This window comes from Neolamprologus brichardi, chromosome 1, assembly GCF_056152115.1.
Source record: "Neolamprologus brichardi isolate AB-2024 chromosome 1, ASM5615211v1, whole genome shotgun sequence".
In the NCBI taxonomy this organism is placed as follows: Eukaryota; Metazoa; Chordata; class Actinopteri; order Cichliformes; family Cichlidae; genus Neolamprologus; species Neolamprologus brichardi.
The window spans coordinates 21,229,616-21,243,680 of NC_142104.1; the positions used below are offsets into that span (position 1 = coordinate 21,229,616).

A 14,065-nucleotide genomic window follows, 5' to 3' on the forward strand; every position below is an offset into this window, starting at 1 on the left:
GAATGGTCAGACTGCTTTGAGATGATAGGAAGCCAATATTATTTCAAATAACTGCTTGTTGTAACCAAGGTATGCGGAAGAGCATCTCTGAATACTCAACATGTTGAACCCTGAAGCAGACGGGCTTAATCGTAATTTCTGGTGTAGCATTCAGATTGAAATTTGCAGCTGCCTACATGGACAAGTCAAATGGCTTCTGGAGAAAAATACGAGACAAAGATTAAGCTATTTGGCCACAATAACACAAAGTATGTTTAGAGGAATAAAGATGAGGCTTTCAAATTTAATAGGCAATAACTGCAACAACCTTCATGCATGGTGGTGGTAGTATTATGCTCTGGGGCTGTTTAGCTGAAGTGGTTCTGACACATTGCACAAAGTTGATGAAATGACGAAGGGAGATAATTTCCAAATTCTTCAACTTTCGCTCAAAACAACAGTTAAACATCTGAAATTTGGATACTATTTTATTGTTTCAATGGGGACAATGATCCCAAACATCAACACTACTTTTGGAATAGATAAAGCAGACTAACATTAACCTTCCGGAATTACCTTCCCAAAGCTCCGACCTCAACCCTTTTGAAAATGTGTGGATTACATTTAAAAATCTAACATTAAATCCACAAATTCTGCCATAAAAAGTGTTCAAAGATCCAACCAGAATTATACCACAAGCTTGCTGATGGCTATTTTAAAAGCATCTGGTTGAGGTGCAGTTTGCTGAAGGACATTCAACCAAATATTAGTGGGAGTGGATGTATATATCCTTGGTCTTATCAACACCTCACATCCACTTCACATCATTTGACCCATGACGCCTCTTTAAAGGCTCAGCAGTAGACTCTAATCTGACCTACTGTACACTCATAATACAATGCACCTACACCTGGGCTTATAATAGCTCAAACAGCTCATCTTTACACAAAATATATCTGGCCTCTCAGCACTTCTAAAACCACTGATGCATCGTTTACGTCAAATCTAAAGGACCCAAATCCAAAATTCATGCGTGAGCAAACAAACACAATCGAAAACTTTATTTTTAAAAAATAAAGACAAGCAAATTTAATATATACATTTATGGCTCATTTAAACAGACATATCAGCAGCACATGTTGGGGAAAAAAAGGTTAAGACACAAATGGATATTTTTCAGTTTGTAGTTTATTTCATTACAGGCGGGGTAGTGAGGGAGAGGGATTAAATACATTCTCATTGTGGGGCAGGAAAGGACGGGAAGCAAACCAGGTAAACATGGACAAGACATACTTGAATTATTCCTTTAAATAAAGTCCAATTCTTAAATCTGCCAATAGTTTTAATAAATAACTGTCAGATGAAATCTTTTTTATATATATATATATATATGTCAATACTGATATCTTTTTAATATAGTAATTATCTCCTTATTGTTATATAGTTGTTTTCTACATGACTATTGGAATTCATCTTTTTTTAGACATCTGTATAAATAATTACACATAGAAGATGGTGCTATACACATCATGGTGGAAAATATTGGTGCTTTCTTTCAGCAGTGTTTAGTGCATGACCAGCTGCAAGCAAAGCTACTGAATGTAGGAAATTGTTGGCCCAACCTTAGTGTGTCTACTGGGACTGGCAGCATGATTTCAGTAGTGTCAGACTGTAAACTGGCTGGCTGGTCTGCTGTGAGTAACCACAGCAAATCTTATTCCAATTGGAGAGACTGTGCAGATCACTATGGTGACTCCAGGCTTGATGGTGGCGCTCCACCAAAGGTCACTCACTGTGAGAAAGCTGTCACTCTGCAGCATGTCTCACCACCATGACACATTTGCAAAAACAAAAAGCATATTGTTACCAGTGGCATGGCAGAATGTCAATTTTTTTTTTCCACTCAAGACAGGGGGTGGGGGTGGGGGGGTGGGGGGGGAAACCCTGAAATATTTAACTCCTTACATCTGGGAAAGTTGAAAAAGTTCTCCGTACTTTCCTTAAAAACTGAGATAAAAACCACTGACGTCAAACCAATCTGTTGCAAGAGCAATAAGGATAATAATACCAGCAAATATAGCAATAAAAGTGATAACAACATTAAGTGTAATAATTCAAATCGTGACCCATCGATTACACCCAGAGTGATATGGAAGATACTGTGCTGCACACAGCATTTAGAGTCGGCAAATGCAATGTTCGAGTACACTTATTCATTCAGTCCAACCTCAAGCATGTTTGAGATGAACCGTATTAAAGGGAAGCAAACGCCTTGACGTCCAAAATGACAGAGCACCTTCAGAACAAGAGAAATCTATCCCGAGAGAGCTGTAGGATATATAATTTGGTCCTGTCTGATGACCTCGGCGACCTTTGAGCCTCTCAAAAGTTTGAGTTTACATACGATGGTAATTTCTGGACACGTTTAGAGCTTCTTTACTGTGGCTTAAGGACAAGACACGTTCTATACCAGCCATGCTACTCTGGAATGCATGCAGACTGACCTGTTTCTAAGAGCTCTCCAAGAAGAACTGTACAGTAATTATTATGAAACTAGGACAACTATTAGCAAGTTTGATATTCCTATAAACTCCGGTGTACAGAGGCTGTGTTTTGGAAATGAAAGCCATGGCAGTGTTTTAAGGTCAGGATGACATCTTTTCTGGAGTTGCTGTGTAACAGTCTTTGTGGATAATCAACAGGATGGCTATGGAAGGAGATAGTGAACTTAGCTTGTTTTTAAATAAAGCAATATCCATATACATATACAAAATTACATCCCATAAATACATTTGGCAAGACGATGTATTAAATGTTTTTTTTTTTGGCAAGAGGGGTAAATTGAGCAATGATGTGCGCAAGTAATCAAATGTCAGTCTAAGGTGGTTTTAATGATGATTTCTCTCGAAGAATAAATAAATTACAAAAAAAAATTATCATCATGCATTATAAAGAGTAACCAAAAGACTCAAAAACATCCATAGGCATCTGAAATAACTTTGTCACAATCACTAAATGTTTAAGACACATGGATTCTCACCAATGTAACACACTTACTCTCTTTCTCAAAGTCAATTCTTTGTAGACCTGAGGAACATTTCTTGAAATCTTATCACTTCTATTTATTAACAAAATGTCCATCTTCACATTTCTGATTTAAAGAAATCAAACAAAAATAAAAGCTGGACAAATTTCCGGAGCTGCTGAGTGTGCAGGAAGTCGTCCAGTACATCAACCCAGATGATGTGCCTATGCTAACCTCTTCTACAGTGTTAATTTTTGAATCCCTGCTCAGTTAAATATTCTCCCTTTGATTTGGTTACTTCAGGGAATCGATGTAATGTGGACGCATTCCCATGTGGGTGAGACAACATTTTCAAATGGCATTGTGAAGCTACAGTTATTTATATATTCACCCAAAAGCAGCACAGCCCCCTGGCATGCAGAGAGAGGTATCCTTTTTTTCTTAGTCATTGCAATAGTGTGAAAATGCTATAAACAGAGTTCAAGGGGGTACACCTGAAGAATGGGAATATTGTGTGAGTTGGTCAGTCAAATTCTGTCACTGGATCTCAGATGAGTAACTGCATTCCATCGCATGCATGTACTGTGATATGTTTTAAAATCTGAAATTGACTGCACCTCTCAATCAGAGCAAAGGGCATTGGAGTCTTCAGAGCGCACTCTACACCATAGACGATAATGTGTTCTCTTCAGGGCAGTGGCAAGGGGGTGATGTTCGTAGGGAGTGTATGGCTGACGGGGCACCCTCGCTAGGAGAAAGGTCGTTGAGTTCCTCAGATGAAGAGAGAGGGAAGGAGGGTGACAAAGATATGCCTGAAGAGGGGTCAGCGGATCCAGCAAAAGTGCGCGGGGGCTTAGGAACTAGATTAGGCTCCACTGTTGCCCTGGCCAGAAGTTGTTTGTCATCCAACCGCTGCTCATCTCCAAGACACTCACCCTGCCCAAAGGAGCCCCGGCCTGATTCTGACTCTCCATCAGAAAGGTCCAGAGTTGGTGAGCTGCTGCCATCCAGTCTGAAAAGAGAGTCTAAGTATTGGGCAAACTCCAGCACTGCCTGGCTGGGGTTTCCATTGGATAGATGGGGTGGAGGTGTAGAAACCGCTGGTCTAGTCTCTGCACTTAACTGTTTCTCTGCCGTTTCCAGCTCCCAGTCTTCCTTTTCTCCATCCATTGGTCTAGTACCAATATGTGGACTTAGGGGAGCAACAGGTGTGCTCCCTGGGCTGTAGACACCAGGCATTTGTTGGTGATCCTCATCAGGAAGCATTTTCAAGTTGGCATTAGTCTCACTTTTGTAAGACTTAGCCAAGACACTCTGGTTTAGAAGAGCTGGGGAATGGAGTCCACTGTAGCGAGGTGTGGCAGGGGACAGCCTCATAGGATAATCTGGGGTTGATCTGGATTCCAGTGGGGTAAAGAAGGGCCCAACCTCACCCAGATGCTCTGTTGTTGCTTGGCAGAGGACATCTGCAGATAGTAGCTCAGTGCGAGAGCTCAGAGATGGGTTCTCCTCTGGGATTGGGGCATCCAAAGGGAACGGGAGGCTACCCAGCATTGGTGAACCCCTTAATGCAGCAGAGGACCGTCGGGAATCCAGACTATACAGGGACTCTGCATCTGAGAGACTCTCCATGACAGCTAAGGGTGCTTTGCGGTCCCTCAGCTCCACTGCCAAACGTTCTCGTGCTCCACGCAGTACTACAGGCACTGGAGGAGGGGGGCACTCAGAGAAACCATCCAGAGATATTTCAGACTGGGCACACGAGCTAGAGGAGAGGAGAAGAGTGGGTTGGAACATAATGAAAGGGAAAAGAGAGGTGAGGGGATTCAAAACACAAGACAGACATGAAAACGAGTCAAAATAACTCACGGAAGGTTAAAGAAAAAGGATAGAAATGAAAAGTGTTAGTACTGAAACTACAGATATCTAGAGTCTACAGAGCAGGTGAACATTGCAAAATACTACATAGATGGAGGAAAGGTTAAAAAAAAAAAAACAAGAGGAAAGAGACTGGAAGGGCAAGAGTGTATCCAAGTGCATGTGCTCTTGTATTGGCTTATAATACAGGAGAGGTAAAGTACAAGGTGGGATCAAAAGGTTCTGTGAGTCTGTCCACAAAAAGAAAAAAAGAACCCCAACCTTTCACTTAAGAATCGTTTAATAAACCTTCAAGATCAACTTCCTGTGTACCTTTGGACTGCTGCTCACTCTTTTAAAGTCCCATCGTGACTGCTTGGTGTACACTTGTGCAAATGGTAGAAAACATCATCCAGCCTTCATATTACATGTTTACTGCTGTTGAGAGCTGGTTCTCAGGGTAAAGCTCAAGCAGCACTCTTCAGTGGACGATTCCAGCCAGTAGCCAAGCATCCCTTCATGGGGTCATTCACAGTGAATGCACCTGCTACTAACAGACTGTCAAAGTTCTACTATAATGTCCCGAGGTACCAGAGGGAGAGATTTAGTGCATTTAACTTTAACTAGGCGTCCTCTTTCATGGCACAGCAGAGGGACACCACGAGAAAACAGGCATGTACCAATGGTCAGAATAGTGTCCAAAGGTCCACATGGAGACCGCCTTAAAAAGGAAATTGGTCTAATTTAAATCTGGTACGGTTTTTCATTTCTGTGGACAGAGTTATAAAACTTTGTGATAGTACCTTCGTAATTTAACCATTTGTACCAGGAGTTCACACTGACTTTGGACAGGGGCTAAACCAGAGAGGGCGAGGTGGGAACTGAATACTACCATACGTTGTAACGGCTCTGTGTTCAGACAGCGTGCATGCGTGCATGAGAGAAGGGAGGACATTATGCAAAATTAGTATTGGCATGCTTTGCTTACCGTAACAATGTTTTTTGTCTTTTTTTTTTTTTTTAAACATACAGAACAAACAAAAATAATTTTGAGAAAATAAAGTAGTAGTTAGTAGCAGTTGTATTTTTTTTAGTACTGGTTATATAGCTACATTACAAGGCATCATTTCCCAGTGATTTCTCTTATACTTAGAAAGAGATTTGCTACTATTACATATTAGGCAAGAGTGAAAGCTGAATATAAAGATCAAACTATTTTATATATCCTTCCAGGCTTAAACATGCCCACAGTGGTGCCTGATGTACTAACCGAACACTGCTGTTCCTGCGGTGGTGGGTTGTAGGCGTTGGCTGCTGAGAGGTTGTTGATGTATCGACGAACAAGGTCTCTGGGTTCAAGTCCACTTCTGTGGGGCTCACCATGATCTTGGCTGCTGACAGCAAAGCAGTTTTCCCTTTGTTGTAGTTCTCCAGCACCTGTCACAAGCACAGGAGTATAAACAGATACATGACTTGACTGATAGAGGGACGACCAGGGAGGATCAGTTTCAAAATAAACAGGACAACTTCATAAAAATATGTAACTGGAAAAAGTTAATCTGACTAATCATGTTTTATATGTGATGTTTGTCTCAATGTTTCCAAACTGGCCTATGCTAGCAGAAATCCAATGATTTTGTAGTTTTTAAAACCATTTCTACTGTTTTTCCTTTATTCATTTTCTAGATTCAAACAGAGAGATGCTGAGGTGTTTTCTTCCTCTTAGTCAGCAAAACATGAGAAAAAAAAAAATCCAGAAGAACCAAAAGATACAAATATCAAATGCCAGTTATGCACTTGGATCAACTTCAGTAAGATTATAATGGTTTCAAAAATATTATGTGGGTCACCACTACAACTATATTTATAAGCGCACAAGTGCTTGTAATATAGTGTTAAAAAGCAGCGTAGTTCAGTTACATATAAGTGCAATCTAAAGGTGAGCTGACACCTACTCCAGCTGACATTAAACACCCACAACAGAGTCATGATGCCTGAGTAAGAACTATGCAAGACCTGCATTACCACTATAGGGAATAACAAACCATATGAGTGTTTTATCCATCTTGGAAACACATTCAACACAAGGTTTGTCCAACAAAATACAAACTGTGTTATGTTTGCTGATGTAAATTATAACAGAACAAAAAAACAACAAACAAACCCCAAAACATTAATGGCAAGCCACACATCAGCACGCAATTGTTTGGTTAACTTTAATGACTCAAAAGACAACATATTGTGGTATAAAAACAGGTGGAAATATGAGAGGACATGAACACACACAAAAAATACATGTGACAATGGAATGAGGTGATTAAAAGAGAAAATGACACAAAAAGACAAAAGCTAATATATTTATTATGGTTATATTGTGCATGTTATGGATGACAAATGTAAACAATGTGTTACATGGTTGAGTTTAAAGACACATGAGAACATGCTTCCGCAAGTAATAAACCACATTAAATAACTGGCACAAACAACAGCAAACATATCTATGACTGTAGACACAACAACTACAAATGATGACAAAATACATCAAATTTATACTTGGCCTTTTTTTTTTTTTTTGCATTGCCTATCCCGACAGTATTAGTGTATAGAATTAATAAAAGCACACTGACATATGAAGTGTACAGTGAAGGATATAAAATTGTGTAAACTACAAATTTATTTTGAATAGTAAACTCACTCTCCTACATGCCAGTAATAAGAAAACCAAAATCTTTTTCTAGGGGATTATGTTCTGAATGCGTGCTTTCAAAGAGCAAAAATAAAAAGGGAAACACATCCACAGAGAAGAGCTGCAGCTACTGAAAAACCCAGGCAGGAAGGAAGAAAGAGCAGTTAATGTGGAAGAAATTAGGTTACCATAGAAACTTTGTGAATACAAAGAAAACTTGTTACGTTGAGGACCAGGATTAGAAAGTTTGTGCCAAAGCACTTGACCACAGGCACTGCAGCTGAGAGAGGAACGGAAAAAAGAATGAAGGGTTGGTTTGTGGAAAGCTGGATGATGATTAACAAGAAAAGGAGTCCAGGTGAGTTTGGACTCATCGTTTCTGACTCCATGCTTTAAAGCCATCGCATGCTCTTGTACCATTGTATACATCATTAACCAGTGATGTATTAATGGAAATGGTTATTGATAAAATTTTAACCACATCGCCTTGTGGATGCGTATTTCTTTACCCTCTAAAACTTGATGTGCCAGCTATTCAGCTGAGTTTCAATGTCACACTTAATACTTTTGGAGAAACACCTTTTAAAGGCAACCAGTAAATTGCTTGGACTTGTTGGATCCAGCAAGATGATAGAATAAAAATGCCAGTTGGTGGTTAAAAAGGATTCTTTACATACTGGTCATTATGGTTGCTCTAAAATCAGTAAAAAAAAAAAAAAAAAAAAAAAAAAAAAAAAAAATAGCAGCTTTACTTTGACTTTTGGCTCTAGCCTTTGTCCTAAGACTGGCCAACATCTGAGTTTTGCACATAATGCAGAAATGTTTCCAATACTGAATGCAACAAGCAAAAGTTGAATTCAGTCTTACGATTAGCATCTCCTTAGAATATGTAGACTAGTAATGTACATAGTAATAGAATTTGTCAGCGTCTAAATGTGATCAAGTTTAGACAACAGATTCAAAAAGATTGTTTGACACTATCTGAGGACTGTTAGACTCGTTAGATCGGATTTCCTCTTGACGGTGGTGAGAGATGCGTGGTTCTGACTGAGGTTGTGGTAAAACGCATGAATCATCTTCAGCTGGAAGAACTCCTGACTGGGTGTTGGAAGGGACAGACACAATGCATGGCTGAGACACAGAGTTAAAGTCTGACAGAGGAGGTGGAAGAACAGACTCAGCATCTGGAACTGAAGAAGAAGAAGTGACAGCGAGTGGTGTAGAGACAGTTTCAGTCTCTGCAAGGGAGCCAGTGCAAGACAGGTCTTTGTGGTTGGCAGATGAAGAGTTGGAGGGAGGAGGACTAGCGTTTAGTTTTGTTTGGGAGACTATTAAATTAGTGGTACTGGATGTAGGTTGACTGATTCCCAGTTCCTCTGCTTCCAAGTTTTCCTGCTCAGACTGGGGACAAAATGGTTCCAGTACCTGCAGAAACACCAAATATATCACACCACTATATCCTCTACACGCACACACTTCACAAATACACACATACTTAACTTTAAACATTCATCTAGAGAGACAAACACAAAGGCAAAACCAAGCTGAAAAACACCATATACAGACGGGAAAAACACCACACAACATGAAGTCTTCAGCCACAACAAGTGCAATCCCCCAAAATCAGTCCATCACATGCAAACATTCACATTAATACCCTGTTATCAAAACAGATGTTCAACGTCCATGACGAACAGGCTCAAAAAGACCAAAGAAAGACCGTGAAACCAGCCACGAGTGAACAATTCCCATGCTTTGAGACAGGAGCAATGTGGAGAAAAACAAAAAGGTGTGGTGAGTTGTAGGTTAATGACATGCATAAAGTAACAACGGAGTCGCATTAAAATTTTTGAAATGCCTCAAAACTAATTCTTAACTCCATTTAAATTAAAACTTGATGATCCTAAGACCTTTACCTTTGAAATTGCACATTTTTTTGCATGGTGCAACTACAGGAACTAAATGACAATAACCAACATATGATAATTTCAAGTCCCCAATGTTATTAAAAGCCGCAAGATGGGTAGATTTAAAGGATAAGGAAATCGTCAATTTTCAATTAAGTTCTCTCTAGATGTCATCACTCTTCGCAGGGTTTATTAGTAACAATACCTGCAAATGTCTGTAGAAAAACTTGTGTTTCCAGATAAATTTCATACAGTTAAGCTCTCAATTTAGTAAAATGCTTTTAGTGAATTTTTAATTAAGATTGCCCTTGTCTCCAGAATAAAATGATAAACTAAAAGTAAAACATAAAATTGTTACTGGCCTCTATTTTCAATAAAACAACCTGTAATAAGTATTCCACCCTTTATTAAGACCCACATCTCTTGTTTATTTTCTTTCATTGTTAGAGCCAATCCCCATGTAAGCATCACCCGTGTAATCCGTTACTCAGTGTTGGAAATCAAGAACAAAATTAAAAAGCCGTTTTTGCACAATTTCAAATACACCCCGCCTCAAAATAATGCATGCACGCAGATTTACAAAACAGACCTTGTTGAGACCCTCCATCACCATGTGGGGCATGTGCTCATTAAGCATGGCAGGTGATATGATGACCTCATTGAAAGCCTTGTTGTCCCCCCACAATGCTGAATAGGTTGGCTCTTCCTGACCACAGCTAAAAGGGAGAGGGAGAAAGAGAGAGAATCTATCAGTCATAATGAGAAATAGTAAACACACAGGTTGACTTAATATATTTTCCTCACAATACAGAACATGGGGAGCACTGTATAACACCACTAATTGGAATAGTTTCGTATCAAGTCAAAAAACTCGTACGTTGGGGTAAAAGATTAAAAAGCAAAAAGCAAAAGGACTCCAAGACGAACAAGGCAAAGTCAGTTTATTGTCATAGCACCTTTAAACACCAAGTGCTTTAAAAAGTACTGCAGTATGAAGAAAAATATACAAGGATGAACTTTCTGTTTTACCTTTAGACACGGTAAAACAGGAAAAGAAAACACATGTTTGCATTTTTTTCCCGCCTGTCCCGTTTGGTTCTTTTGCCATCAGAGTTATTGTCTAAAGGCAAAGAAAGACGCCCAATGGATTTATTTTACCAAATGGACCGTCCCAGCCTTGCTGTATTGGTCTATTTGATTCACCTTTGCTTTTATTGTTTATTTTATTTTATCTTCACTTGCTACACACGGGACAGACATGATTGGGAGAAAGAAAGAGAGGTAGGGAAAGAAAAACAGCGGGGAAGAGGAACGGCGATAAAGGACAAAAAACAAAAACCAACAAAACAAACAGACAAAAAATACATATCAACATGCACATGTTTGCATTTAACTGCAGCAGCTTTCAAATCAGTTTTCTTACCATGTCTCTCGAGGATGGTTGTGTACCACGTGGATGATCCTGCCAGGTGGGTAAAGGGGTGTGGAGGCTGACAAGGCAATGCTGAGGTCACTGGGGTGTAGCCACAAGCGACTGCTTGGAGGTGCTGCAGGCTGAGACTGAGGATCATCATCCTCTAGTGGAAGCTCTGATTTTGGGATGCATTTAGTGCCTCCCGCAATGATCCTCCACTGTAAGAAATTTTTTTTTTAAGTATGCATTTCTATATTTGTATGCATTCCTTCATAACAAAACTTTCAGGAATAAAAATGAGAAATTCTACAGGTTTTATAATGCTGAATTTAATAGATTAAAAAACAGCAACTATCAGCCTTCTCTCATTACTGCATGCTTTTTGTGAAACAATCTCATTTGTTTTATGTTCCAGATGATTTCATACAGCAAATGCTCTACAAGTCTGTAATCTTCTATAACATCAAGAAGTTAAGTCACCTTTGGCTTGTTACTCTTTTGTAAAACTTCCAGAAGGTGGCGCCGGAAACCCTCTAGTTGTGACAGGCCAAGCCTATGACAGAGCAGAAGGCTACTGTGGGTAATACTGCAGAAGGGTGAAGGTAACATGAGTATACTGATGTAGTAAAAGAGGATACCTTGGCACCAGGTCTTTTCCCAAAACTACGGATGACACAAACTCTTTGGAGTACTCCATGGCATCCTCACTGGGTGCATAAAAGGACAAAAAAAGAAGAAGTTAAATTACGGAGTACTGGATACACAGAGGGAAAATAATGGCACATAGTCTGCACACTACATATTTACAGGATGCACTCTGTTTGACCATAATAAAATGCCCTGGTTGATAGAACACTGCAAATCATGGGGAGAAGATTTTAAGAAAATTAGAGACCATCTCGTGATGGGTTCACACCAGCTGCAACACCAGTGTGTTCTCAGACGTGCGTCGTCTTTCAATTCTGCCTTTACAGAATTCTGACGATACACACACTCCCTTGAGAGTGATGTCACCTGCCAAAGTCCTCAAAGCCACCTTTGTGGTGCTTACACTGCAGTTCATGTCCCCAGGAGCACATGACGTCATGAAGACGGAGAGAAAAACAGGAACACTCTGGAGGTTAAAAAGTCTACTGGTGATGCAGCTGGTAAACACGAACTACACGTCTTCAGAAGAAGCGCCCTTCCTGTTTGCCCATCTCTCCCTTAATATGTAAACCCGTGGATTTAACATGAACTGCACTTCTACAATTGATTTTCATGTGAACAGGCTACCAAAAAGAAGATGATGAAGGAGGACTGCTTTTGGAAATGCACAATGGGTTTACTATGAATGAGCTGAATCCATGAAAACACAAAAACAGCAACTCAAAGCTTTGACTATGTGGGCAGTTACTCTTAAATAGTGATGTGATAGCCTATAGCATGTGACTAAACAGCACAATGTAAAGTTTTAATACAAAACCCCTTTTGAGTTTAAGGTTTAATGACTGGAAAATGGTTGCAAGTCTGATGAATTGAAAGTGCAGCTGTGCCACTGTGGAGTGTGCGCTCATTATGTGGCATACACCATATGTGCTGGAAAGCCTATGTTTATGCCACATTGGGGGAATGCAATAGCTAATTAGAGGCATTCATTTAGCATTCAGTGATGTAATTAACACTAAGAAAATTAAGTTTTGATGCAAGAGTATATCATTGCAAGAATAATCAGATCATTCAGCTAAAAATGATGTTCTCTGTTAATATAAATCCTGCAAGATCAGCTAGAGATACCATCCAGATAAAGTTTACTGTATTATTTGTATAAACAATACACGTTTATCATATTATTAACTTCTATAGATGAGGGAAAAAAAAGGTTTTTCTTTCCCCCCCCTCAGGTACCCAAGTATATCCTGAGCATTTCCCAGGAGCTTTTTTAAACACAGCTTTTCCAACCATCCTTGTTTTCCTATGGATGCTCACATTACTGTATTTTGCACATGGAAACAAAATTATTTCACAAAAAACAAACATTACAATGGTCAAAATTACTGCAGTTGTTTATTGTAGTTTTCAACAAGTCTCACATTCCCAGCCTATTCTTCTTTGGCGAATCTCTAAAGCTCCTTTGATTGTCTTCTGACGCGAACCCTAATTTTCAGGAGGTATTTTTTTCACCAGGAGCGGCGTATGTTTTGGGTCGTCGTGGTGTTGGAAGATGAAGCGATGACCCAGACCCAGTTTTGCTTCTGCCTGCTTCAGGTCTCCTTTAAAATCTTCACATATCCTTCTTTCATTGTGATTTCTTCCACCTCAACGAGATTCCCAGTTTCAGAGGCACTGAAACCTCCCCACAGCATAACACTCTCACCACCATGTTTCACGGTGGAAACAGTGGTGTTTGGGTTGCACGGATCTTGCTTCTTTCTCTAAACTGTGTGATTCTCAGTGAATTTCTTGATGAAACTTCTCATTCTGGTTCTTGATACTTAGAAACACTGTGATACCGTGAGCTGCCAAACCCCCCGCCCACCGAGTGGGGTGACGACAATATCCCATGAGGGGCAAAAAGCCCTTGGGAAAATTTGGACACAAACTATAACTTTAAAAGGGGCTTAATCTTTTTTTTCCTCATCTGCATACGTGTGGGCGACAAACAGTGTTTTAGTGGGGCTTATACTACTTCTACTCATGCTTTTCTTTAGCCACCCCTCTTCTGTGAAATCTTGTGACAGCAGTTTAAGAACTGCCATGTGTCGCGACGATTTTAACAGAATACTAAAAGGTGCACTGCAGCATTTAATTTCCTCTTGGTACAAACTTCCTTCTAGTACAATTTGCATAGCAAACAGTTATCCAGCTGCATGGTGGTATGCAGTGTTAACTGTGCACAGTCAAAATAAAAGTCAACTCTGAACCACTGGACCAAAAATAGGCTACATCATTACAAAAAAAGATGATATGAAAGTACAAACCACAGCTTTGGGGTACTTGTCCACAGTAAAATGCACCACCTTGCACCTACAGTTAAAGGAGAATATAATTCTTCTCAGACTGAGGAACGAGACTTCCTGAGGGGATGGGTAAAAGAAAGAAAATGTTTATAGCAATGTCCATCTCTGCAGATCTGCTACATACGCCGCGTCTATCATCATTTTCAAATAATTCAGTAACTGTGAAAACTGTGACAGGATTACACAAAATTTAGTAGA

General features: G+C 39.7%; 1 protein-coding gene across 2 annotated transcripts in view; it reads right to left on the reverse strand.

Moving 5' to 3' along the window:
• Window positions 1-1,884: 1,884 nt before the first annotated feature.
• dagla (diacylglycerol lipase, alpha) overlaps window positions 1,885-14,065 on the reverse strand; it is a 39,822-nt gene continuing 27,641 nt past the window's right edge. The window contains exons 15-21 of one of the 2 annotated variants that reach the window (XM_087839524.1): window positions 11,507-11,575; window positions 11,349-11,421; window positions 10,878-11,086; window positions 10,044-10,170; window positions 6,132-6,298; window positions 5,850-5,867; window positions 1,885-4,769 (exon numbers count right to left, since the gene is read on the reverse strand). In XM_087839524.1, the coding sequence (XP_087695650.1) occupies window positions 3,665-4,769; window positions 5,850-5,867; window positions 6,132-6,298; window positions 10,044-10,170; window positions 10,878-11,086; window positions 11,349-11,421; window positions 11,507-11,575 (1,768 nt within the window). In that variant the 3' untranslated portion in view covers window positions 1,885-3,664. The remainder of the gene's footprint in view (window positions 4,770-5,849; window positions 5,868-6,131; window positions 6,299-10,043; window positions 10,171-10,877; window positions 11,087-11,348; window positions 11,422-11,506; window positions 11,576-14,065) is intronic. The other variant, XM_087839525.1, reaches the window with a different exon arrangement.